This window comes from Anolis sagrei, chromosome 7 (genome assembly GCF_037176765.1).
Source record: "Anolis sagrei isolate rAnoSag1 chromosome 7, rAnoSag1.mat, whole genome shotgun sequence".
NCBI classification, from domain to species: domain Eukaryota; kingdom Metazoa; phylum Chordata; class Lepidosauria; order Squamata; family Dactyloidae; genus Anolis; species Anolis sagrei.
In genome coordinates this window covers 43,561,916-43,589,874 of record NC_090027.1, presented here as the reverse complement: position 1 = coordinate 43,589,874, position 27,959 = coordinate 43,561,916, and the positions used below count along the sequence as shown (strand labels likewise).

The window sequence follows — 27,959 nt, the reverse complement described above, 5'->3', positions numbered from 1 at the left end:
GCCGTTTTCCAGCGGAAAGAAATGCGTCCCGTCACCTTGCTATAATGGGACATGACCTCACCCAAAGCGGATGTGTGTGTGTGCGGAGGGCGTCCACTGGCTGCTCTCCCCCTCCATGCGCCTTTTGCTGTGGAAGGAGAAGCCACACCGTCCAGCATCTTTGGAAGAGAAGTCTGAGAGGAGATATGATAGCCATGTATAAATATGTGAGAGGAAGCCACAGGGAGGAGGAGGGAGAAAGCTTGTTTTCTGCTTCCTTGGAGACTAGGACGCAATGGAACAATGGCTTCAAACTACAAGAGAGGAGATTCCATCTGAACATGAAGAAGAACTTCCTGATTGTGAGAGCCGTTCAGCAGTGGAACTCTCTGCCCCAGAGTGTGGTGGAGGCTCCTTCTTTGGAAGCTTTTAAACAGAGGCTGGATGGCCATCTGTCAGGAGTGATTTGAATGCAATATTCCTTCTTCTTGGCAGAATGGGGTTGGACTGGATGGCCCATGACTGTTAGAACCGTTCAGCAGTGGAACTCTCTGCCCCGGAGGGAGTGTGGTGGAGGCTCCTTCTTTGGAAGCTTTGAAACAGAGGCTGGATGGCCATCTGTCAGGGGTGCTTTGAATGCAATGTTCCTGCTTCTGGGCAGAATGGGGTTGGACTGGATGGCCCATGACTGTGAGAGAGAGTTCCACTGCTGAACGGCTCCCACAGTCAGGAAGTTCTTCCTCATGTTCAGGTGGAATCTCCTCTCTTGTAGTTTGAAGCCATTGCTCCATTGCGTCCTAGTCTCCAGGGAAGCAGAAAGGAAGCTTGCTCCCTCCTCCTCCCTGTGGCTTCCTCTCACATATTTATACATGGCTCTCATGGCTCCTCTCAGCCTTCTCTTCTTCAGGCTAAACATGCCCAGCTCCTTAAGCCGCTCCTCATAGGGCTTGTTCTCCAGACCCTTGATCTGCTCCCTCCTCCCTGTGGCTTCCTCTCACATATTTATGCATGGCTATCATATCTCCTCTCAGCCTTCTCTTCTTCAGGCTAAACATGCCCAGCTCCTTAAGCCGCTCCTCATAGGGCTTGTTCTCCAGACCCTTGATCTGCTCCCTCCTCCCTGTGGCTTCCTCTCACATATTTATGCATGGCTATCATATCTCCTCTCAGCCTTCTCTTCTTCAGGCTAAACATGCCCAGCTCCTTAAGCCGCTCCTCATAGGGCTTGTTCTCCAGACCCGATCTGCTCCCTCCTCCCTGTGGCTTCCTCTCACATATTTATGCATGGCTATCATATCTCCTCTCAGCCTTCTCTTCTTCAGGCTAAACATGCCCAGCTCCTTAAGCCGCTCCTCATAGGGCTTGTTCTCCAGACCCGATCTGCTCCCTCCTCCCTGTGGCTTCCTCTCACATATTTATACATGGCTATCATATCCCCTCTCGGCCTTCTCTTCTTCAGGCTAAACATGCCCAGCTCCTTAAGCCGCTCCTCATAGGGCTTGTTCTCCAGACCCTTGATCTGCTCCCTCCTCCCTGTGGCTTCCTCTCACACATTTATACATGGCTATCATATCTCCTCTCAGCCTTCTCTTCGTCAGGCTGAACATGCCCAGCTCCTTAAGCCGCTCCTCATAGGGCTTGTTCTCCAGACCCTTGATCATTTTAGTCGCCCTCCTCTGGACACATTCCAGCTTGTCAAATGTGGCCCTCTTAATTGGCCTCCCTTTGCCATGATGCCCTTGGGTGCCATGATGCCCCCCCCCCCCCACCCCACCCTGGCGAATTGACACCAAATTTGGACACAAGACACCTAACAACCCAATATATGTCCTTCACTCAAAAAATTGATTTTGTCTTTTGGGAGTTGTAGTTGCTGGGATTTATAGTTCACCAACAATCAAAGAACTTTCTGAACCCCACCAACAATGGAATTGAACCAAACTTGGCACACAGTTCTCCCATGACCAACAGAAAATATTGGAAGGGTTTGGTGGGCAGTGTCCTTTGGTTTTGGAATTGTAGTTCACCTACATCCAGAGATCACCGTGGACTCAAACAATGATGGATCTGGACCAAACTCTGCACGAATACTCAATATGCCCAAATGTGAACACTGGTGGAGTTTGGGGGGGGGGGGGGGAAGACCTTCACATTTGAGAGTTGTAGTTGATGGGATTTATAGTTCACCTACAATCAAAGAGCATTCTGAACTCCACCAACGATGGAATTGAACCAAACTTGGCACACAGACCTCCCATGACCAACAGAAAATATTGGAAGGGTTTGCTGGGCAGTGTCCTTTGGTTTTGGAGTTGTAGTTCACCTACATCCAGAGATCACTGTGGACTCAAACAATGACGGATCTGGACCAAACTCTACACAAACACTCAATATGCCCAAATGTGAACACTGGTGGAGTTTGGGGAAAATAGAATCTTGATATCCCAGCAACTACAACTCCCAAATCTTGACATTTGGGAGTTGTAGTTGCTAGGATTTCTAGTTCACCTACAATCTAAGAGCATTCTGAACCCCACCAATGATGGAATTGAACCAAACTTGGCACACATTTCTCCCATGAGCAACAGAAAATACTGGAAGGGTTTGGTGGGCAGTGTCCTTTGGTTTTGGAGTTGTAGTTCACCTACATCCAGAGATCACTGTGGACTCAAACAATGATGGATCTGGACCAAACCCTACACAAACACTCAATATGCCCAAATGTGAACACTGGTGGAGTTTGGGAAAAATAGAATCTTGACATTTGGGAGTTGTAGTTGCTGAGATTTCTAGTTCACCTACAATCAAAGAGCTTTCTGAACCCCACCAATGATGGAACTGAACCAAACTTGGCACACAGAACTCCCATGAGCAACAGTAAATACTGGAAGGGTGTGGTGGGCAGTGTCCTTTGGTTTTGGAGTTGTAGTTCACCTACATCCAGAGAGCACTGTGGACTCAAAAAATGATGGATCTGGACCAAACTCGGCACGAATACTCAATATGCCCAAAAGTGAACACTGGTGGAGTTTGGGGAAAATAGAATCTTGATATCCCAGCAACTACAACTCCCAAATCTTGACATTTGGGAGTTGTAGTTGCTAGGATTTCTAGTTCACCTACAATCAAAGAGCATTCTGAACCCCACCAACGATGGAATTGAACCAAACTTGGCACACAGACCTCCCATGACCAACAGAAAATACTGGAAGGGTTTGCTGGGCTGTGTCCTTTTGTTTTGGAATTGTAGTTCACCTACATCCAGAGAGCACTGTGGACTCAAACAATGATGGATCTGGACCAAACTTGCCATATTCCCAGCTTAAGTGGCTGGGAGGGAAAAGGAAGGGGCCAGAGGCTGTTAGGAATGGTGGGAGTTGAAGTCCAAAACATCTGGAAGCCTGAAGTTGGCCCAAGCCTCGTCTGAATGCAGTGCTTCCTCTGGCTGCTCTTCCCTTTCCTGGAAGAGGAACCAAGGACGCAACGGCCTTGTCCCATCTTCTCTGGTTTGGAAAGGAGTCACGGGGACACAGCTGCGCGGCCGCTTTGGGAACGTCAAAGGAGCGCTGATGGGCTCCAGATGTTGCGTCCGGTTGTGGGAAAAGGGGAAAGGCTAGGCTAGGCTGAACCTCTGCCCGGTCCTTGTGGGATCCCTGCTACTTCCGGGGACCAGATCCAGGCTTCAAGGCACTTGCTTCACCAGCAGGTAGGCACCAAACAGATGCCACAAAATGTTCTGTCCCTGGTATGAAAGTACGAGGGTTGAATGAAAAGTAATGCCTCCACCTTCGTAACTCCTCAACAGATGGCAGTACTGGTATGTGGCAGGTACTAGCTTGTTCTGTAGACTCTCCTCTACAGTTCCATTTTGGTGGGAAGCCTTAGCAGAAAAAGTAATGCCTCCACCTTCGTGACTCCTCAACAGATGGCAGTACTGGTATGTGGCATGTACTAGCTTGCTCTGTAGACTCTCCTCTACAGTTCCATCTTGGCAGGAAGCCTTAACAGAAAAAGTAATGCCTCCACCTTCGTAACTCCTCAACAGATGGCAGTACTGGTATGTGGCAGGTACTAGCTTGTTCAGTAGACTCTCCTCTACAGTTCCATTTTGGTGGGAAGCCTTAGCAGAAAAAGTAATGCCTCCACCTTCATAACTCCTCAACAGATGGCAGTACTGGTATGCAGGGGCGGCCCGTCCATTACTCGAAGTAAGCGGTGGCGGAATACTTTTTTTGCCAGGGGGCGCTGTTCTGTCCTTAGGCCACGCCTCCTCCTGCAGGCCCCATGCGCCCTCCACAGCCTTCTTCTAATGGAGAAGCGCAGGCCCCGCCCCCTAGGCGAGAGGGAAGTCCTCCCTCCCTCCACGTGCTGCCAGGAGGCAGCCATCCATCCAGGCTCTTTCTTTCGCTTTCGCTTTCCTTCCCTGCTGCAGCTGAGCCTGGACCCCTCTCAGGGCAGCAAGGAGGCCTGGTCAAAAGGTACTGCAAATGTCATCTTCTGTACATGCCTCCCCCAAACCCCTCTAGTATTTGGTAATAATGGAAGTCCTATATGCCAAGCTTGGTTCAATTCTATTGTTGGTGGAGCTCAGAATGTTCTTTGGTGCTTGGTAAACTGCAATTCCCAAATGTCAGGGTCTATTTTTCCCAACCCCCTCTCCAGTATTTTCTGTTAGTCATGAAAGTCCTGTATGCCAAGTTTGGTTCAGTTCTATTATTGGTGGAGTTCAGAATGCTCTTTGGTGCTTGGTGAAGCATTCTCACCTGATGTTTCACCCACATCTATGGCAGGCATCCTCAAGAGGCTGTGAGGTCTGTTTGTAACTAGGCAAGTGGGGTTTGTATATCTGTGGAATGTCCAGGGTGGGAAAAAGAACTCATGTCTGCTTGAGGTAAGTGTGAATGTTGCAATTGGTCATCTTGATGAGTATTTAATGGCCTTGCAGCTTCGAAGCCGAGCTAGTTGCTGCCCAGGAATCCTTTGTTGGGAGCGGTTAACTGGCCCTGATTGCTTCATGTCAGGAATTCCCCCCCTTTTTTAGTGTTGCTCTTTATTTATTGTTCTGATTTTAGAGGGTTATTTTAGAGGGTACTGGTAGCCAGATTTTGGGCGAGGGGCGAGCGAGGCATTCTCTCCTGACGTTTTGCCTGCATCTATGGCAAGCAGCATCCTCAGAGGTAGTGAAGTCTATATTTATAAGGATTTATATTTATGTGGAATAATGACCAGGGTGGGACAAAGGACTCTTGTCTGCTGGAGCGAGGTGTGAATGTTTCAACTGACCACCTTGATAAGCATTTGATGGCCTGGCAGTGCCTGGAGCAATCTTTTGTTGAGAGGTGATTAGATGTCCCTGATTGGGTTGTTGTAGGTTTTTTCAGGCCATATGGCCATGGCCTAGAGGCATTTTCTCCTGACTTTTCGCCTGCATCTATGGCGAGCGAGAGGGGCGAGCGAGGCATTCTCTCCTGACGTTTTGCCTGCATCTATGGCAAGCAGCATCCTCAGAGGTAGTGAAGTCTATATTTATAAGGGTTTATATTTATGTGGAATAATGACCAGGGTGGGACAAAGGACTCTTGTCTGCTGGAGCGAGGTGTGAATGTTTCAACTGACCACCTTGATAAGCATTTGATGGCCTGGCAGTGCCTGGAGCAATCTTTTGTTGAGAGGTGATTAGATGTCCCTGATTGGGTTGTTGTAGGTTTTTTCAGGCCATATGGCCATGGCCTAGAGGCATTTTCTCCTGACTTTTCGCCTGCATCTATGGCGAGCGAGAGGGGTGAGCGAGGCATTCTCTCCTGACGTTTTGCCTGCATCTATGGCAAGCAGCATCCTCAGAGGTAGTGAAGTCTATATTTATAAGGGTTTATATTTATGTGGAATAATGACCAGGGTGGGACAAAGGACTCTTGTCTGCTGGAGCGAGGTGTGAATGTTTCAACTGACCACCTTGATAAGCATTTGATGGCCTGGCAGTGCCTGGAGCAATCTTTTGTTGAGAGGTGATTAGATGTCCCTGATTGGGTTGTTGTAGGTTTTTTCAGGCCATATGGCCATGGCCTAGAGGCATTTTCTCCTGACTTTTCGCCTGCATCTATGGCGAGCGAGAGGGGCGAGCGAGGCATTCTCTCCTGACGTTTTGCCTGCATCTATGGCAAGCAGCATCCTCAGAGGTAGTGAAGTCTATATTTATAAGGGTTTATATTTATGTGGAATAATGACCAGGGTGGGACAAAGGACTCTTGTCTGCTGGAGCGAGGTGTGAATGTTTCAACTGACCACCTTGATTAGCATTTGATGGCCTGGCAGTGCCTGGAGCAATCTTTTGTTGAGAGGTGATTACAGATGTCCCTGATTGGGTTGTTGTAGGTTTTTTCAGGCCATATGGCCATGGCCTAGAGGCATTTTCTCCTGACTTTTCGCCTGCATCTATGGCGAGTGAGAGGGGGCGAGCGAGCGGCGAGCGAGAGGGGCGAGCGAGCGGCGAGCGAGAGGGGCGAGCGAGGCATTCTCTCCTGACGTTTTGCCTGCATCTATGGCAAGCATCCTGTACTAGTGAGGTCTGTTGGAAGTAGGAAAAAGGGTTTATATATTTATGTGGAATAATAACCAGGGTGGGACAAAGGACTCTTGTCTGCTGGAGCGAGGTGTGAATGTTTCAACTGACCACCTTGATTAGAGGGCCCGCCAGAGTGAGTGCCTGCCTTCCCTCCTTAATAATAATTTTAATTTCTCCTCCCTATTCTACTAAATTAATAATTAAATTTAAAAAATATTGAAAAAATATTGAAAAAAAAGGGCGCCATCTTTACAAAATGTTTTGTAAATATTTACGAAATTTCGTAAATACCGAACTTTTTTTTTGGAAAATTTTGTAATTATTTTAAATATCGAAACAAAAAAAACCCCCAATTACAAAATGATTTTAGAAACAAATTTTTGCGTTGTTACCCAGGCCTAATAGATAGATAGATAGATAGATAGATAGATAGATAGATAGATAGATAGATAGATAGTGATTGGTTTTGGGGGGGGGGGGGGGCGCCAAAATACTGTTTGCTTACCATTGAAAATTACCTAGGGCCGCCTCTGCTGGTATGTGGCAGGCACTGGTTTGTTCAGTAGACTCTCCTCTACAGTTCCATTTTGGCAGGAAGCCTTAGCAGAAAAAGGAATGCCTCCACCTTCGTAACTCCTCAACAGATGGCAGTACTGGTATGTGGCAGTAGACTCTCCTATACACTTCCATTTTGGCGGGAAGCCTTAGCATTGAACGGTTGTGTTGTTAAAGTGCAAAGTATGGAACCCTCCACAGATGGTCGGTCAGTGCGACTTAAGCAACGTATGTGGCAGGTACTGGCTTGTTCAGTAGACTCTCCTCTACAGTTCCATTTTGGCGGGAAGCCTTAGCATTGAACAGTTGTGTTGTTAAAGTGCAAAGTATGGAACCCTGCACAGACGCTTGGTCAATGCAACCGAATCAACGTATGCGGCATGTACTGGCTTGTTCAGTAGACTCTCCTCTACAGTTCCATTTTGGCAGGAAGCCTTAGCATTGACGGTTGTGTTGTTAAAGTGCAAAGTATGGAACCCTGCGCAGACAGTCGGTCAATGTACCTTAAGCAATGTATGCGGCAGGTACTGGCTTGTTCAGTAGACTCTCCTCTACAGTTCCATTTTGGCAGGAAGCCTTCACATTGAACGGTTGTATTGTTAAAGTGCAAACTATGGAACCCTGCACAGACAGTCGGTCAATGCGACTTAAGCAATGTGCAGTCATTGAAGGTGTCACCCAAAGAAGATTCATCAGAGAATGCAAGCTGTTTATGATGATTGATGTGAGTACTGTGCATCGTTGGGTGAGTAAGTTTAAAGATGGTGGGTATTGACCTTGAATTGTAGTTCACCTACTCAAACAATGATGGATCTGGACCAAACTTGGCACGAATAGTCAATATGCCCAAATGTAAAGACTGGCGAAGTTTGGGGAAAATAGACCTTGACATTTGGGAGTTGTGGTTGCTGGGATTTATAGATCACTTACAATCATATGAGCATTCTGAACTCCACCAATGATGGAATTGAACCAAACTTAGCACACAGAACTCCCATGAACAAGAGAAAATAATGGAAAGGTTTGGTGGGCATTGACCTTGAGTTTGGGAGTTGTAGTTCACCTATATCCAGAGATCACTGTGGACTCAAACAATGATAGATCTGGACCAAACTCTACAAGAATACTCAATATGTCCAAATGTGACATATTGAGTATTCTCAATATGGTGGAGCTTGAGGGAAATAGAATCTTGACATTTGGGAGTTGTGGTTGCTGGGATTTATAGTTCACCTACAATCACAGAGCATTCTGAACCCCACCAATGATAGAATTGGGCCAAACCTCCCACACAGAACCCCCATGTGGGCCACAGCCAGGGGTGGCGCAACTATTACGCAAAGTAAGCATTTGCAGTAGAGTTGATTTTGCCCAGGGGCGTTCTTGAGGCGCTCTTGGGGGAAAATAGACCTTGACATATGCGAGTTGTAGTTGCTGGGATGTATAGTTCACCTAGAATCATAGAATCCTAGAATCAAAGAGTTGGAAGAGACCTCCTGGGCCATCATCCAGTCCAACCCCATTCTGCCAAGAAGCAGGAATATTGCATTCAAATCACCCTCGACAGATGGCCGTCCAGCCTCTGTTTAAAAGCTTCCAAAGAAGGAGCCTCCACCACACTCCGGGAAGGCAGAGAGTTCCACTGCTGAACGGCTCTCACAGTCAGGAAGTTCTTCCTCATGTTCAGATGGATTCTCCTCTCTTGTAGTTTGAAGCCATTGTTCCATTGTGTCCTAGTCTCCAAGGAAGCAGAAAACAAGCTTGCTCCCTGTGGCTCCCTCTCACATATTTATACATGGCTATCATATCTCCTCTCAGCCTTCTCTTCTTCAGGCTAAACATGCCCAGCTCCTTAAGCCGCTCCTCATAGGGCTTGTCCTCCAGACCCTTGATCTGCTCCCTCCTCCCTGTGGCTTGCTCTCACATATTTATACATGGCCCTCATCATATCTCCTCTCAGCCTTCTCTTCTTCAGGCTAAACATGCCCAGGTCCTTAAGCCGCTCCTCATAGGGCTTGTTCTCCAGACCTAAAATCAAAGAGCATTCTGAACTCCACCAATGATGGAATTGAACCAAATGTGGCACACAGAACTCCCACGATGAACAGAAAATATATATCAGTGAATTGTTTGGGGGGGGGGGGGGCACCAAAATACTGTTTGCTTACCGTTGAAAATTACCTAGGGCTGCCTCAGCAATGTGTGGCAGGGGTTGGCTAGTATGGTAAATAAATAAATAAAATAAATTTATAGCTCACCTACAATCCAAGAGGTGAACCCCACTGATAAAATTGGGACAAACCTCCTAGACAGAACCCCCACGTCTTGAAGGCAGCCTCCCTCCAGCCTGGCATGCTCTCCCTCGCACACCATGCTGCCATGCGCTGAGCTTTCTCCCCTCCGTGCTTGGAGTCTCAGGCTGACCAATCACAGTGGAGGAGGATTCGCGGATGACTCCTCTTTTACCTTCTCTCATGCTGACCTTTCCCAGCCTTTCTGCAGTCCGTCCCTTCCTCATCCTGTTACCAAGCCAAGGTGCAACTCCAACTGGAAAGCCCAGGAGGGGATTTCCGCTCCGGTGTAAACACAAGATGTGCCCAGACCTGCAATGGGGGCTCCCAGCCTCACCTGCATTTGAAGACGCATCACTCCTGATGCCCCGGGGCATTACTCAAGCCTGTGACAGCAGTAGGGGAGACAGCCCTGGCCACTGCAGGCTACGGGATTGCTCAGATGGGGGCAAGGTTCACATCCCCCAAACTGGTGGGTCTGTTCCCAGCTACCAAATTCATAATGCATGGCTTCTCCAAGTGACCCGAAAACGAATGCTGGGTCCTTCTCCAGAGAGGCTGTTGCTGCTCAGCCTGAGTGGGCGCACATTTCCAGCCAGCGCAAAGGGAAGACGGGCCACTTGAATAAGGGAAGTGGGGCAGCCCCATAACAATCTCCTCGAAAGCAACAACTGAAGCAGGCCAGCTTTGCAGCTGCCTCATATCCATAGGCTGAGACCTCTGGGGAACAGAGTAAAGACAGCCATAGATTGCTTGATGTGGGCTGGTGCCCCCCCCCCCCAGGCCATCTTATAGATCTCACTTCTTATAGAAAAAAGCTGTGAGAAATATTAAATATTTACTAGGTATTTTTGATTACAAAAGTGTGAGTCAAGCACTGAAAGTTAGCAGGCCGAAGCCTGTTAGTCAGCGGGCGAAAGCTAGTGTCCTGAGGAGTGTGAGGGAAACCTCTGTGTGAGAGAAGCCTCGTGTGAGAAAGCTCCAGTGTGAAGGCTGCTGTGTCGTCCTGAGGAGTGAGGTAAACCTCTGTGTGAGAGAAGCCTTGTGTGAGAAAGCTCCAGTGTCATCCTTAGGACTGAGGTAAACGTCTGTGAGAGAAGCCTAGAGTGAGAAAGCTCCAGTGTGAAGGCTGCTGTGTCGTCCTGAGGACTGTGAGGTAAACCTCTGTGTGAGAGAAGTCTCATTTGAGAAAGCTCCAGTGTCGTCCTTAGGAGTGTGAGGTAAACCTTTGTGAGAGAAGCTTCGTGTGAGAAAGCTCCAGTGTGAAGGCTGCTGTGTTGTCCTGGGGAGTGTGAGGTAAACCTCTGTGTGAGAAGCCTCGTGTGAGAAAGCTCGTGTGAAGGCTGCCGTGTTATCCGGAGGAGGGTGAGGTAAACCTCTGTGTGAGAAGCCTCGTGTGAGAAAGCTCCAGTGTGAAGGCTGCTGTGTTGTCCTGAGGAGTGTGAGGTAAACTTTTGTGTGAGAAAAGCGTCATGTGAGAAAGCTCCAGTGTGAAGGCTGCTGTGTCGTCCTGAGGAGTGCGAAGTAAACCTCTGTGTGAGAAGCCTCGTGTGAGAAAGCTCCAGTGCGAAGGCTGCTGTGTTGTCCTGAGGAGTGTGAAGTAAACCTCTGTGTGAGAAAAGCATCATGTGAGAAAGCTCCATTGTGAAAGCTGCTGTGTATAAAACTACTGTGTATTTGTTTATTTGTGTTATGGAAGCTTAGTTCTTGTAAATAGTGCAACCATATTATTTTACTACAAAAATGCCTCCAAAGAAAGAGATAACCTTGGTCTGCGTGTCGTATGTTCTTTTTATCACTTTTTGTGCTCCTGCTTCTGGGTCACGCTGCAGCTAATAAGCTACTCTGATGTATATTTATGAGTAGGGTCTTTTGTGAATAAGCCCTCTCGCCCAACAAGAGCCCCCTTTGCGCTGGTGTTGCCAGCCCAACCTCCCTCCCCAATGAAGGAAACCAGCCCCCCCCCCCTTCCCGTCCTCGAGCCATGGACCGCTCCGTGCTTCTCCTTGCAGAATATTCTTTATTGGATTCAGGGGCAGGGACTCTCTCTCTGTGTGTACACTGGAATGTGTTATAAGGCCTAAACGCATTATTTGACAGGGTTACAAAATCTCCTTTAAATATCACCCCCACCCCCAAAGAAACAAGACCCCCTAAATTTGATGGTGGAACTATGCTTTTTAAAAATTCAGACAGACAGCTGGATCAGTAAGATTCACGGAGGCTACTCTCTGGGGCTGAGCGAGACCCCTTTTCCCCTTCCCCTTCCCCATCCCAGGACACTTTGGAAAGAGTCACTTGAGCAGCCAGGCAACGCGGGAGGAGAGGCCGGGACCCCCTTAGCCGGGGCACCAATGGGCCAGTGCCAAGCGTCACCGGCTGGCCCCTTCCCAGAATTATGGGGGGATCAGGTATGGGGCAATTTGGAGAGGACAAGGGAAGGGGGCCCTCAGAAGGTGGTGCCAGGATATCCCCACCACACCCACACACCCACCCACAAGAGCTCCATGGCACCCAGAAGAGGAGTGCCACTGCCCAGCGCTGGAAAGGGCCAGTTGCCACGTTGGTGCTTGCCGCAATCCCACACTAGCCAGTGAGGAGGGGGCCCTGGAGTTGGGGGCTGCTGGGAATGGAAGCACAGGAGGAGTGGGCTCAAGGATGGAGGAGGAAGGGAGGAAGGGGCAGAAGGGGCCGCGCCAGAGGAGCAAGCAGTCTCTCCCTGCCCTTGAGGCTGTGCCCTCGAGGAGGTCAGTGGGCAAAGCAACAGCTCCGTGTCTCCTGACAACGTGGAAAAGCCGCAGCCTGTCTCCCCCAACCCTGAAAGACTCCAGTCTTGGTCGCTCCTTCCCGGTGGCGAGGGCTACAGGATCTCGTACTTGTCCACCAGGAAAGTGGTCTCCGTGGAGAACCTCACGGGGCTGTTCCCATCCACCTGGGTCACTTTGGTAACCTGAGAGAGAGAGAGAGAGAGAGAGAGAGATGGGGGGGGGGATAAAGGTCAGCCAGGGAAGGCACTCCTCTCCCTACGGAAAGGGGGGGAATAATAATAATAATAATAATAATAATAATAATAAACCTTTATTTAAACCCCGCTACCATCTCCCGAAGGACTCGGTGCGGCTTACAAGAGGCCGAGCCCAAATACATCATTACACAACAACAACAACAACAATATAACAATAAATGAACTCAAAAACAAAACAATAATAACAAAGCAATACACATTTAACCAAACACCACGACGCGTTAAAACCTATGGCAGGGTCAAATGTAATGATTAAAATTGTTAAATATGCTGGGAATGACCAGGTAAAAAGGATAGGTATTTGGAGGGGAATGGGGCGTGCAGACATTCTGGATCTCTAGTAAAGTGCATTTGGGGACATATTGCTTGGAGTTTCTTTATTCTGGGAAGGCACACTGGAACAACCAGGTTTTCAAGCTCCTGGTATCCTTAGAGAGAGTTCCAGAGTCGAGGGGCCACCACCGAGAAGGCCCTGCCCTTTGCCTGTTGGAATTCAACCCCACACTGCCCAAGTCTCAAGTCCTCAACAAGGAGCAGTTAGTTAGTTAGTTTAGTATATTTATTTATTGTATTTGTATACTACCTTTCTCAGCCCGCAAGTACAGACCAGTGTTTCTCAACCTAGGGGTTGGGGCCTCGGGGGGGGGGGGGTCGCGACGGGGCTGTCAATTGGGTTTCCAAAGACTATCAGAAAACATGGTATTTTCTCTTGGTCATGGGATTTCTGTGTGGGAAGTCTGGCCCAATTCTATCATTGGAGGGGTTCAGAATGCTCTTTGATTGTAGGTGAACTATAAATCTCATCAACTACTGCTCCAAAATGTCAAGGTCTATGTCAGGTTTTCCAATTGTAATGTAATATAGCTGAGTTAATAGGCTAATAGGCTTCTATTGGAAATGCTGAGTCATGTATTAACTGTATATAGGGAATCATATGGGGAATGTGTTCTGGCCTAGTCCAAATGAGTGTTAATGATGCAAACCTGGGTTTGAGTTAAGTCAATGAGTTGGGAACCAATCAGAGATTGCTATGTGTAAATGTACAGAATTGTATATAAGGAAGTCCTGTACAGTGTATTCTTTCTCCTTGTGCTGTGATGCTGTTTGCCGAAGGCTCTGTGTAATTGATTAAAAGAACCTGTCTGCTAAGACAAGATATAACCGTGTGCTGTGGTAAGTTTGTGGTGTCATCTAGATTGGGGGGTAAAGCAATGGTAAAACTGACAATGGTCGGGCATGTGCTCAAGTGTCTGTAAAAGAGTTCCAGGGTGACTGCAGGCTGTGGGAGCAGTTGACTGAAAATACTGTGCAGGAAGAAGCTACTGGAAAGCACTGAAGTTGTGCAACTGATCTGCTGCTGAATTGTGAGATAAAACACGATAGTCTATTTTCCCCAAGCTTCAGCAGTGTTCACATTTGGGCATATTAAATATATGTGCCAAGTTTGGTCCAGATCCATCATTGTTTGAGTCCACAGTGCTCTCTGGATGTGGGTGAACTACAACTCCTAAACTCAAGGTCAATGCCCACCAAACCCTTTTAGTGTTTTCTGTTGGTCGTGGGAGTTCTGCGTGCCAAGTCTGGTTCAATTCCATCATTGATGGGAGTTCAGAATGCTCTATGACTGTAGGTGAACTATAAATCTCAGCAACTACAACTCCTTTCAAAATCAACCCCCCCCCCCAACCCTACCAGTATTCAAATTTGAGTCTATCGGGTATTTGTGCCAAATGTGGTCCAGTGAATAAAAATACATCCTGCATAATCAGATATTTACATGACGATTCAGAAGAGAAGTAAAATGACAGTTATGAAGTCGCAATGAAAGTAATGGTTCTGGGTGGGGGTCACCACAACATGAGGAACTGTATTAAGGGGTTGCGACATTAGGAAGGTTGAGAACCACTGGGTTTCCCTTCTTCCTGTCTCCTGAATGGTTTTGGGATGCCCTGCTGTAGATTCCTGGGCAGTTCCCCCTGCCCTTGCCCACCTGGATGTTGCAGTAGTTCTTCTTGGAGACGAAGGAGACGTGGACGGGGAAGAAGTCGTTGGGCTGCCCGGCGATGCTGAACTCCAGGCTGCCGCTCTTGGTTTTGGCATCGATGACCGGCAAGCACCACTCCAGCAGGTTCCTCCGCCCGTCGTGGCGGTACTCCCCGTCAATCTCCCCGATCACAGGGGCGCCCACCCCCGGCCTAGGCAGACAAACAGGAAGGCGGGCGGGCGGTCAGCACCACATTCCCTCCACCTCCCCATCTCTTACACACAAAACACATTCAAAACACAAGGCTAGAGATGGGAATTGAGATAGTTTGGGATGATACACATCAGACCTTTGTTATTGTTCTCATGTCACTGCTATTATACATTTAAAGAGCCAATATACGGAATAAGTTTTAATATTTATATTGGAAAGTGCTTATTGTATTTGTATAATATTTAATATGGGTCCCCCACTGGAGCAGCGGATTAAACCGCTGAACTGCTGAACTTGCTGACTGAAAGGTCAGTGGTTCGAATCTGGGGAGTGAGGTGAGCTCCTGTTGTTAGTCCCAGCTTCTGCCAATCGAGCAATTTATTTATTTATTACTATGCGTCCCATGCCATGCATTGCTGTGGCCTAGTCTGTATATATGTTTTGTGTGTGTGTGTATAACTCTATCTATCTATCTATCTATCTATCTATCTATCTATGCAAACACACATATATACACATATACACAAATATATATAGATAGATGGGTGTATATGTGTGTGTATATGTGTGTATATATTTGTGTATTTCTGTGTTTATATGTTTATTGTGTATATGTGTGTGCTTGTGTATATATGCGCTTGTGTATATATGTATGCATGTGTATACGTAAATATATGTGTATGTGTGCATGTCTATATGTATGTGTATATTTGTGTGTGCTTGTATACATATATGTGCGCATGTGTCTGTACGTATGTATGTGTGCATGTGTATATGAGTGTATGTGTATATGTATATACAGTTTATTTTGGGTGGATTTAAGTCCGTTCTGCTGGGGTTTTTAGGGGTGATGGTCACTCATTGGCCTGAGAGGTGTCTTGTGTCCAAGTTTGGTGTCAATTCATCCAGTGGTTTTTGAGTTATGTTAATCCCACAAACCAAAATTACAATTTTATTTATATAGATTTATTTTCCTCATGTGGACAGCCAGTGAATCACACATTTGGTATATTCCTGCGCTCGTGCAGGCAGCAACGGACACTCATGAGCTCACTTTAACTGACCGTTAGAGTAGCCCCGCCCCTTTCTCCCCACCCATATAAATAGCCCTGCCGCGGGGCTACCGGCCAGTTCTTCCGCCGCAAAAGCAGTCAGAAGTCCTGGGGCATGACCATACAAAGTGGGGAGGATGGGCGGGGATGTGTGAATTCACAGGTGACCACTCAGGAAATTATGTTTACAGGTAAGCAACCTATATTTACTTCATTTTTATCTCGCCTTTCTTGACTGAGAGGGGACTCAAGGCAGCTTACAAATTTGGCAGAAATCCAAACAATAAAACACATTTCAATCTAAGCATATGAGCAAAATATATAAGCATAACAATCTATCAAAATGATTAAAAACCACATATAAAATGCAGAGTCATGATCTCATGTCCAAATTGTTTTTCAAAATCCATAGTCCATTCAAGCTGTTCAAAAACATGCAAATGTGAGTAGATCAATAGGTACTGCTTCTGTGGGAATGTAACAGTGCTCCATGCAGTCATGCTGACCACACAACCTCTGAGGCGTCTACGGACAATGCCAGCTCTTCGGCTTAGAAATGGATGAGCATTAACCCGCAGAGCTGGACACGACTCTATTTAATGTCAGGGGAAACCTTTACCTTCTATGATTTAATGTCATGGCCTATGGTTGGTACAATAAACAACTCATTCACTCAAAACTCACGGCAGCGGGATGGTGATCACCACGTCGTTCAGCTCCAGGCCCTCCTCCTGCAACTCGTACTCGATGTTGACGTCGCAGCCGCTACCGCTCTCCGAGGGCCAGCAGTTAACTAAGGCAAGATGGGGCTTCAGTTAGCTACCTGGGAACTATGGAGGCCTTCAGGGGCCTTACTCTGTGACTCCGCCCCAACTCTCAGCCCGCCCTTGTACTCACTGGTCAGCGGGATGAAAGACTCCTCTGTCGTCTGCAGCCGCCACTTCAGCACTCCCACGTCGCTGTTGATGGGGAAAGATTTCTCCGGGTTCTTCAGGCCGATCAGAGACTCTGCTGTGAAAAGCTTCTTGTCCACATTGGGGTGGGTCTGGAGGGAGAGAACAGAGGCGGGAAGAGACTGGCTGCAAAGGTCCAGGAGCCACGCTTTCTTAGGCCCTCCCTCCCTTCGTCCCCACAAACCCTAGATGTCCAACCGATGTGTTGTGACTGATTGCGTTGGCTGCAGTGTGTAGGACGCAACAAGAAATCTGAGTTTATGTGAAGCCAAAACCCATGTATTTTTTTAAATAAAATATAGTTTTCAAAGTTCTGTTTTTACCACACTGTTACTATTTAATTGTTTTGGGGGAGATTACTTTTTTAATTTTGTATTTTTCTCCATGAAGAGAAAGGCAGGCTATAAATATAAATAAAGTAAAAAAAAAGTAAAGGTTTTCCCTCACATTAAGTCTAGTCATGTCCAATTTTGAGGGGTGGTGAAATATATATATATATATATATATATATATATATATATTATACTATATCATATTATAGCATATGATTATATTGTTATATCACTATATTGTCAGTATTGTATACTATATCATTATAGCACATTATATTATGTTATATTATGATATTGTTATTATACCATACTATATTATTATAGCAAATTATAATATTATGTTACATTGTTATATTATATTATATTGTATTATTCTTATACGATATCATACTATTTTATTATTCCCAAATATTGTGTTATTATTATGCTATATTACACTATTATTATTATTATTATTATTATCATTATTACAGCAGGTTATAATGTTACACTGTGTTATTATTATACTATACCACATAGTAAAATATAATATTATGATATTATATTATATTGTATTATTCTGATATGATATGGTAAAGGTTATCATATTATTATAGCATATAATTATATTGTTATATCACTATATTGTCAGTACTGTATACTATACTATATTATAGCAAATTATAATATTCTTACATTGTTATATTATATTATTATATTGTGTTATTCTTATATGTTATCATACTATTATATTACCAAATATTGTGTTACTATTAAGCTATATTACATTATTATTATTATTATTATTATAACAGCAGGTTATAATGTTACACTGTGTTACTATGATACTATACCACATAGCAAAATATAATGATATCAGAATAATACAGAATAATAATATAATATCATAATATTATTATATTGTATTATTCTGATATGATATGGTAAAGGTTTCCCCTTTACTTTAAGTCCAGTCATGTCTGACTCGGGGGGGGGGGGTGCTCATCTCCATTTCTAAGCTGAAGAGCCGGTGTTGTCCGTAGACGCCTCCAAGGTCAACCAGCATGACTGCATGGAGCGCTGTTATCTTCTCACCAAGGCAGTATCTACTGATCTACTCATATTTGCATGTTTTTGAACTGCTAGGTTGGCAGAAGCTGGGGCTAACAGCAGAAGCTAACCCTGCTCCCCAGATTCAAACTGCCAACCTTTCGTCAGCAAGTTTAGCAGCTCAGTGGTTTAACCTGCTGCACCACTGGGGGCTCCTGGGTTATAAATAAAAGATAATAATAAGATGTGTTGTGTTCCCATATACTTCCTTATTACAGTCTGTGTATGTGTCTATATCTCTCATAAGGGGAGAGATATTACTACTACTACTACTACTACTACTACTACTACTGCTACTACTACTACTACAGTAGGGCTTAACTTTTGGTTTGCTAAAAAAAACCCTGAATGACTGTGTTGCAAAATGATGCCAGCCTAAAATGTGTGTCACCAACATGAAATGTTTGGAAGGCTCCAGCCTGGAGTGATGGCTCGCTTCCATTTGGCCCTCTAGGCAAAAGCAGAGCCCTGGATCTTCCTCCCAAAGTGGGCAACCAATCCCTAAACGGATCCTCCGGCCACAGGCCAGTTTTAGCATCGAGTGAGAGCAAAGAGAAAGGCACCCTGCCCTCTTGACCCTAGAAAGAGAGGCTGGACTTTCCTGGGAGTGGAGCAGAGCTAGGAGGGCTCAGCCCTTGGAGGACGGACAACAGGCCAAAGCCTTGGGGATCCACCTACCTGGAGCTGCACCCCCTTCTTGTCCTCGTTGTCAACATGGATGCGAATCCGGGCAAACTTTTCATCCAGGATCCGCAGCATGATCATGCCGTGCAGCTCCATGTTCTGGAGGCCCCCGTCTCGGCCGCAGGTCAGGGAGATTTTCTCTTCTATTTTCATGTGCACGCTGAAGAGGGGAGCAGCAGGGTCACAGCAGCCCCATCAGTTTGGCCGCTGGACAGCAAGAAGGTGCCCCAGGCCTTCCTCCCATAAGCCACCCCAAAGGCCCTCCTTGTTTGGCCGCCCAGGGCTCCGCGCTCCTCACCTCTCCATGTTAACAGGCGGAGCAAGGACCGCGGCTGCGTCCGAGGAGCGTTTCCCGATCGAAGAGGCAATGATGTTCTCTCCTTCCGATTTCAGCTTGTCCACGAAATTGTCCACTTCCTTCCCTTTGGCACCAAGCTTGAGTGCCTTGTTAGAGCCAGAAGGCCTATGGAGCAGGACAATAGAGAGATCCTTTGCTGCCCAGCAAGGAGCCAAAAAGAGGCCCTTCTGTAACCCTCTCCTTCTCCCTACGCCGTATGGTGGGGGTCCCACCAAGCAAGAGTAACCCCACCAGCAAAGGATGCAGACCTGGCATCTTCCTTGGAAGCTTCTAAACAGAGTTGGATGGCCATCTGTCAGGGGGAGTTTGTGCTTTTCCTGCAAGGCAGGGGGTTGGGCTACATGGCCCACGTGGTCTCTTCCAACTCTATTATTCTATGACTTAGTTATTTATTATTATTTTACTGACACAAAAGCACAGTATGTCACAGTATGTCACATGCTGGATTTCGTATCACAAAATCACAAGTCGAACACTTCCCAAGCGTCTCAGACTGTGTGATGTATACATTATTATTATTATTATTATTATTATTATTATTATTATTATTATTATTATTTATAGAAAGGCACCATTTACTATGCCATTGTGTGCAATAGGATTATTATTATTATTATTATTATTATTATTATATTTTATATAAAGCACACCATTTACTATGTCATTCTGTGCAATGGGACTATTATTATTATTGACACAAAAGCACAGTATGTCACACCAAACGAGATCTATATGCTGGATTTCGTATCACAAAATCACAAGTTGAACACTTCCCAAGCGTCTCAGACTGTGTGATGTATACATTATTATTGTTGTTGTTGTTATTATTATTATTATATTTTATAGAAAGGCACCATTTACTATGTCATTGTGTGCAATAGGATTATTATTATTATTATTATTATTATTATTATTATTATATTTTATATAAAGCACACCATTTACTATGTCATTGTGTGCAATGGGACTATTATTATTATTGACACAAAAGCACAGTATGTCACACCAAACGAGATCTATATGCTGGATTTCGTATCACAAAATCACAAGTTGAACACTTCCCAAGCATCTCGGACTGTGTGATGTATACATTATTATTATTATTATTATTATTATTATTATTATTATTTATAGAAAGGCATCATTTACTATGCCATTGTGTGCAATAGGATTATTATTATTATTATTGTTATTATTATTATTATTGTTATATTTTATATAAAGCACACCATTTACTATGTCATTGTGTGCAATGGGATTATTATTATTGACACAAAAGCACAGTATGTCACAGCAAACGAGATCTATATGCTGGATTTCGTATCACAAAATCACAAGTTGAACACTTCCCAAGCATCTGGGACTGTGTGATGTATATTATTATTATTATTTACTTTATTTGTATACCATCCCTCTCAGCCTTGCGGAGACTCGAGGCGGTTTACAAGGCAAAATTCAATGCCACAGAATCCAAATACAATTTAAAACATTAACATCAATAAAATCATAGCAACAGCAGTAAAAACATAAATCGGTAAATCCTCAATAAAAACATTGTCCAATTTCATCGTAGAGTTGTTCCGTTTTCCTATGTCCATTACTCAATGTTTGCAAATGCTTGCTTGACCAGCCATGTCTCGAGTTTTTTTCGAAATGTTAGGAGCGAAGAAGCCGATCTAATCTCTTTGGGGAGGGCGTTCCATAGGCAAGGGGCCACCGCTGAGAAGGCCCTGTCTCTCGTCCCCGCCAAACATACTTGTGACGGAGGCAGGACCGAGAGCAGGGCCTCCCCAGATGATCTTAACGTCCTTGATGGTTTGTAAGGGGAGATACGTTCGGACAGGTAAGTTGGGCCAGAACTGTTTAGGGCTTTATAGGCCAAAGCCAGCACTTTGAATTGGGCTCGGTAGCAAACCGGTAGCCAGTGGAGCTGGCGCAACAGAGAAGTTGTGTGCTCCCTTAGAGCCACTCCTGTTAGCAACCTGTTGTTAATTTAAGCTTCGGGACTATCTTCAAAGGCAACCCCACCTAGACGCCCTGTTCAGCTCCCTCCAAAACCACTTTGCTTGTAGTAGGAATCTGGCACTTTCATACCTGGATGGGATCGGAGTCACTTTGGGCTTCTCGGTCTCAATGATGGTCTCTGTGATCATGGCGGCCGTGGTCCCTCCTGAGACGGCAGAGCTGCCAAACCCCCCGAATCCTGGTGCTTTGGTGCCTCGGCGCTCAGCGTCCCGGCGCGCCTGCTGCAGCTCCTTGGCTTTCCGCCGCATTTCGGCCTTGGCTTCACGCTCCTGTGTCTGAACATCAGAAAGAGACACTTAGTTGATTCCCAACATGCCCAGAACAAAGCAGTTCACCCATGCCAAACTTGATGTCAGGAAAGAAAATCAAAGGGGAGACACAGCGGAGGAAGCCTTGGGCTTACCTCCCGGACGGCTCTGAAGACCTTCTCCTCGTGGGAGTCCATCTCGGTAAAAGTGCGGATCTGGGCCAGGTTGACGTTCTCTCGGTAGCCGAGGGCCACGATCTCATCAAAGGCAAATATTAGGTCAAAGCAATGCTCCGAGATCTCGTTCTCTTCTAGCGCTCGGCAGTATTCTGGGATCTGAGTGGAAGCAGAGAAAAATCAAAACCCAGCTCTTTGAGCAAGCTTTTGCAAATGCAGCGTAATCGGTGATATGGAACTACAGAACGACTGGAAACTGAGTTTAGGAAGGAGACACTGATGATGTATCTTTTTTATTGGTTTTTGTATAGTTTTATATTATAAGCTAAATGCTTTTAAACTGTATTTTATGTTTAGTGGGGCATCAAATTGCTGCCAACTGTAAGCCACCTTGCGTAGCCTTCGGGCTGAGAAAGGCGGGATATATTTATTTTTATTATTTATTTACAACATTTGTATACCGCTTTTCGAACCCCGAAGGGGACTCAAAGCGGTTTCCACATAGGTAATGGCAAAATTCAATGCCAGCACAAACAATTACAATTATACAATTACAGTTAGACATAAATCAAATTAAAATACATCCATAAACAGTAGAATAATCATTAAAACAGTAAAACAGTCTCATCCGTCGAATTGCCATTCCAGTCATTGTCTTTCCGAAATGTTGCATAGATTTGTTTCTACTGCCCAAAGGCCTGGTCCCAAATCCATGTTTTAAAATACTGTAAATAAAATAAATAATACTATATAAAGAGACAGAGCATTCCTCCTTTTTAGGAACCTGTGTTCTAGAGAAACAATATTTATTTATTTATTTATGGCATTTCTATGTCGCCCTTCTCACCCCGAAGGGGACTCAGAGTGGCTTACAATATATAGTTTCATACAATATATTATTAGCATAGTACAATATCAGTATTATATATTACTATATTGCACTATACCATTATATTGCAATATTATTAGTAATATTACATGTATTATATTACTCGAGTAATATAATACATACATATAAATATATATGTATATATATTACTCGAGTATAAGCCAAAGGTGGGAAATGCAGATGCTACTGTTAAATTTCAAAATAAAAATAGATGCCAATAAAATTATATTAATTTAGGCATCAGTAGGTTAAACGTTTTTGAATATTTACATAAAACTGTAATTCAAGATAAGACTGTCCAACTCTGATTAAACCATTATTGTAACCTTCTTCAATGTAAATACGCTTACATATCCTTCCAATAATAATAAATAGAGTAAAATAATAACAATAATAATAATAATAGTGTAGAGTAGTAAATGTAATAACAGTAAAGTAAAATAATAAATGTAACAATAACAATAATAGAGTAAAATAATAAATGTAAAAATAACAACAATAATAAAATAATAAATGTAATAATAACAACAAAGTAAAATCATAAATAACCTTGACTCGAGTATAAGCCAGGGGAGATCTTTTCAGCATAAAAAAAGACTGAAAACCTAGGCTTATACTTGAGTATATACAGTAAGCAGCCACCATTTTCCTTTCCCTTCTATATCTCTCACTACAGCAATCAACATCATGTATGAATCCACAACAGAGTTTCCTCCCCATTAAACACAGGTGGAATGGCTGCCTTCTCCGCATCGCTTCCCTGCCAAGTCCCATAAACCCAGCAGATGCCAGCAAGGACTTCCTCTGGAGCAGAACGGTTTCAAGACCAGCCCCAGGGACATTGCTTCCTCCCTGCCATGTGAATGAGCCTGGGCCCGCCCCTCACGTCCCCACAACTCTCACCACTCGGGAGAAGAGCCGCAGCGTCTCCAGGTCCTCCAAGATGTTGCTGTTCTTGGTGGTGATGAGCACCATGTAGAGCTTCTCCATGGGCTGGTAGACGTAGCGCACACTCTCCGTCTCCACGAAGGTGTGCTGCTTCCCGGTGTTCATGAGTTTGGGGAAGGCCGCCAGCAGCCCCTCGATGCGCGTCCGGGTCATCTCCACAAACTGGCGTGAGACGATGGCCTTCCCGGCCTTGGTGCAGACGGCGGCGGCCAAGAGCACCTGCGGGAGGGAAGAGGAAGGAGAGGCTCCCATCACAGAATCATGGCATAATAATGAGAGTTGGAAGGGATCTCAAAGAGGGTCCTCCTTCTGCCAGGAAGGAAAAGCACAATCAAAGCATCCCCAACAGATGACCACCCTCTGCTTAAAAGCCTCCAAAGAAAGAAGAAACTTCCACCAGACTCCAAGGCGGAGAGTTCCACTATTGAATTTATTATTTATTTATGACATTTATATGTAGCCCTTCTCAGAGTAGCTTATAAGTAGTATGTAAATACAATATATTATATTGGGTTGTTGTAGTTTTTTCGGGTTATATGGCCATGGTCTAGAGGCATTCTCTCCTGACGTTTCGCTTGCATCTATGGCAAGCATCCTCAGAGGTAGTGAGGTCACCTCACTATCTCTGAGGATGCTTGCCATAGATGCAGGCGAAACGTCAGGAGAGAATGCCTCTAGACCATGGCCATATAGCCCGAAAAAACTACAACAACACAGTGATTCCAGCCATGAAAGCCTTTGACAATACATTAATATATTATATTCTTACCATAGCACAATATTAGTAGTATATATTACTATATCATACTATATGATTACACTGTAATATTATTAATAATATTACATGTAATATAAAATATTATTATATAATATATAAACTATATAATAATGAGCCCCCGGTGGTGCAGTGTGTTAAAGCACTGAGCTTGTTGACCGAAAGGTTGCACGTTCAATTCCAGGGAGCTGAGTGAACTTCCGCTGTCAGCCCTAGCTTCTGCCAACCTAGCAGTTCGAAAACATGCAAATGTGAGTAGATCAATGGGTACTGCTCCGGCGGGAAGGTAAGGGCGCTCCATGCAGTCATGCCGGCCCCATGACCTTGGAGGTGTCTATGGACAACACCGGCTCTTCGGCTTAGAAATAGAAATGAGCACCACACCCCAGAGTCAGACATGACTGGACTTAATGTCAGGGGGCAACCTTTACCTACTATATGATTATGCTGTAATATTATTAGTAATATTACATGTGATATAAAATATATAATTATACTATTGTATTATTATTAGTAGTATTATATTGTTTCACATTACAATATTATCAAACAGCTCTTCTTCTTAGTCAGGAAGTTCAGGTGAAATCTCCTTTCCTATCCTTTGAACCCATGGCTCCATTAAGTCCTAGTTTTTATTGGCAGCAGAAAACAAGACCTGCTTCATCTTTTTTATGGCCTCCTTTCCAATATTTATACGTGGCTAAGTCCCACCCTACTCCTTTCACAGAGGCCCCTCCCAAACAGCTGAATAAAACCCCACATTTTCTGCTTTGAACTGGAATGTATGGCAGTGTGGACTCATGGAACCCAGTTCAAAGCAGATATTGTGGGATTTTCTGCCTTGATATTTTGAGTGGAAGGCCCCAGAGTCACACGGTGTCTTTCAAAATACAGTTTCTGCCCAGAGGGGCCATGCAAGCAGGAACCAGTGGGAAATCGCCACCACTTACTCAACTAACATTACTCACAAAAGGACAAACACACAACACATGTAAACAGATCGTTTTGTTTAAAACCTAAGGGCGACACAAAAATCTATCCTCCTTTCTTCCAAATAAAAAACTATTGGCTGTTGAAAGCATCTAAATATCAATCAGGAAATTTGGTGGCAACAAGTATTAAGGATTTCAACATTAGAACAAAATTACGTTAGGATTTTAAATGGCTGCAGTTCTATATCTGTGTGTATTTATGTACATATGTATGCGGTGTATGTGTGTGTGTGTGTGTATATATATATATATATAAAATTTCATGCAAAAAATGTTAGCACTTAATAAAGTATAGTATATACAGAGAAACATGAAACTTGCATTCACACTATAATGGATATACCTGTTTCTTTCTATAAAGATGAATATACTCCTCTTTGGAAGAGGCTGTAATGTTCACAGATGAATAATGTTCTTTCTTGTTAAGGATTTAAACAGAGGCTGGATGGCCATCTGTCAGGGGTGATTTGAATGCAATATTCCTGCTTCTTGACTGGATGGCCCATGAGGTCTCAGGTTTATGTGAAGAGGAGTACATTCATCTGCTAAAAGAGCTAGATAGTGGAATTTCCTTTACAAGAAGAACAGAAGATGACCTCGTGGGCCATCCAGTCCTACCCCCTTCTGCCAAGAAGCAGGAAAATCACATTCAAAGGACACCTTGCAGATGGTCATCCAGCCTCTGTTTAAAATAACCCAGAATATCAAGGTAAATAATCCGCAGTATCTGCTTTGAACTAGATTATCTGAATCCACACTGCCATGTAATCCAGTTCAATGTGGATGTTATACAGCTGTGTGGAAGGGGCCAATATCTGTGACTTAGAACACAAATACAATAACATTACACAAGAGAAAAAAACATAAGATAAAAATATATTTAAAACACTGGATTAAATACAATAAAAACATTATTATTCATCATATAGCCAAGTCCAAATCTGATTTAGCAACTGACGACTCAGTCCAAAGCCTGTCATTGTCAGAGTTCAAGCACTGTAAATACTGCCAAACCAACTGTCCAAAGGCCTGGTCCCAAAACCATGTTTTGAGCTTCTTTCTAAAAGAGATAAACCAGTTCAAAGAAGAAGCCTTGATAATCTGGGTTATATGGCTGTGTGGAAGGGTTCAGAGTCCACATGGCCATAGGCGCTTCCGCACAGCTCTATATCACAAAATACCAAAGCAGAAAATCCCACATTATCTGACCGTGGACTCAGATAATTATTATTATTATTATTAAACTTTATTTGTACCCCGCTAGCATCTCCCAAAGGACTCGATGCGGCTTATAAAGGCCAAGGCCTCAATACACAACATAACAGTACACTTAAAGCAAATTAAAACAATTAAAGCAGTATTAAAACTACCGTGGTCAGTCATCATACTAAAATCGAATATACGCCGTCTTCCATCCAGATCATTGTCTCATTCTTTGAAAGCCTGTCCCCATAACCACGACTTCACCTGTTTCCTGAATGTCAGGATTGTTGGGGCGGTTCTAACCTCTGGCGGGAGAGAGTTCCAGAGTCGTGGGGCCACTACCGAGAAGGCCCTGTCCCTCGTCCCCACCAGCTGCGCTTGTGAGGCTGGCGGGACCGAGAGCAGGGCCCCTCCAGACGATCTTAGTAATCTTGATGGATACCAGGCAGGAAATCACACAATATCTGCTTTGGCCTGGGTTGTATGGCAGTGTGGACTCAGGGCCTTTCCACACAGCCATATAATGTGGGATTTCCTGCCTAATATCCTGGCTTATATGGCTGTGTGGAAGGGCCCCGAGTCCACACTGCCATATAACCCAGGCCAAAGCAGATATACCAGGATATCAGGGAGGAAATCCCACAGCCAATAGTGTTCTGTTAGAAATGTAATATAATTGACTGGTTGCCCCTGACACAACAAATAAATGCTTTGGCCTGGGTTATATGGCAGTGTGGACTCAGGGCCCTTCCACACAGCCATATAAACCAGGATGTCAGGCAGGAAATCCCACAATACCTCCTTTGGCCTGGGTTGTATGGCAGTGTGGACTCAGGGCCCTTCCGCACAGACATATAAACCAGGATACCAGGCTGAAATCCCACAATATCTGCTTTGGCCTGGGTTATATGGCAGTATGGACACAGGACCCTTCCACACAGCCATATAAACCAGGATATCAGGCAGGAAATCCCACAATATCTGCTCTGGCCTGGGTTATATGGCAGTGTGGACTCAGGGCCCTTCCACAAAGCAGTTCAATGTGGATTTTATAGAGCTGTATGGAAGGGGCCTCAGGGTTAAAGCCAGACCTTTGAATTTAGCCTGGAAGTTCCCATTTTGGGGAGCATGGGAGCTGTAATCCAAACACTGGTGCAGAATGGAACCCCAACTTCCCAATGACAGTTACTCAAGAGCTGCAGAGAAGCAACGCTCACTGGAATGGAGAAAATAGCAGCAACACAACTGTCTCCAAAAGCCTACAACTCCCAGAAGCCTCCTCCGCCTTGCCCAAGGGTCAGGGATTCTGGGAAATGGAGTCCAAAGCCTTGGAAGGCCCATTTCCTCACAGTGACTCCCCTAAAAGGCTTGAACGCCGGCCTAGGCCGAAGAGAAGCCTGGGGAAGAGTTAGGCGAGGCTCCCGGAGGCCTTGGCAGGCCGCCCCGGCTCACCATGGCGTCGGCGTCTCCCTCGTCGCCTTCCCTTCGAGCAACCGCTTCGTCCTCCTCACACAGAAGATGGCGGCCCCGAGCCACGTCGACCCAGGCGGAAGTGGCGTCACCGCGCAGTTAGACAGCGGAGGCCACGCCCCTTCCTCTTAGCGTCACTTCCTTGGCAACGGAGCC

At 45.0% G+C, this 27,959-nt stretch overlaps 1 protein-coding gene across 1 annotated transcript; it reads right to left on the bottom strand.

Annotated features, from left to right (window-relative positions):
* Positions 1 to 11,387: 11,387 nt before the first annotated feature.
* On the bottom strand, positions 11,388 to 27,897 carry ARCN1 (archain 1). Its single transcript, XM_060787100.2, has 10 exons — positions 27,786 to 27,897; positions 23,319 to 23,582; positions 21,506 to 21,685; positions 21,172 to 21,377; positions 19,018 to 19,182; positions 18,714 to 18,879; positions 16,559 to 16,706; positions 16,346 to 16,454; positions 14,403 to 14,607; positions 11,388 to 12,337 (listed from the first exon to the last, which is right to left on the bottom strand). Exons 1-10 carry the CDS (start codon positions 27,786 to 27,788, stop codon positions 12,248 to 12,250), a joined length of 1,536 nt encoding a protein of 511 aa, XP_060643083.1. The 5' UTR covers positions 27,789 to 27,897; the 3' UTR covers positions 11,388 to 12,247.
* Positions 27,898 to 27,959: the final 62 nt, after the last annotated feature.

Excerpts from the sequence above, each read along its gene's own strand:
- ARCN1 (XM_060787100.2), bottom strand. Across the intron at positions 18,880-19,017 it reads CCGCCTGTTAACATGGAGAG|CGTGCACATGAAAATAGAAG; the intron begins GTGAGGAGCGCG and ends TCCCCTCTTCAG. Across the intron at positions 14,608-16,345 it reads GTGATCACCATCCCGCTGCC|GCCGGGGGTGGGCGCCCCTG; the intron begins GTGAGTTTTGAG and ends TTGTCTGCCTAG.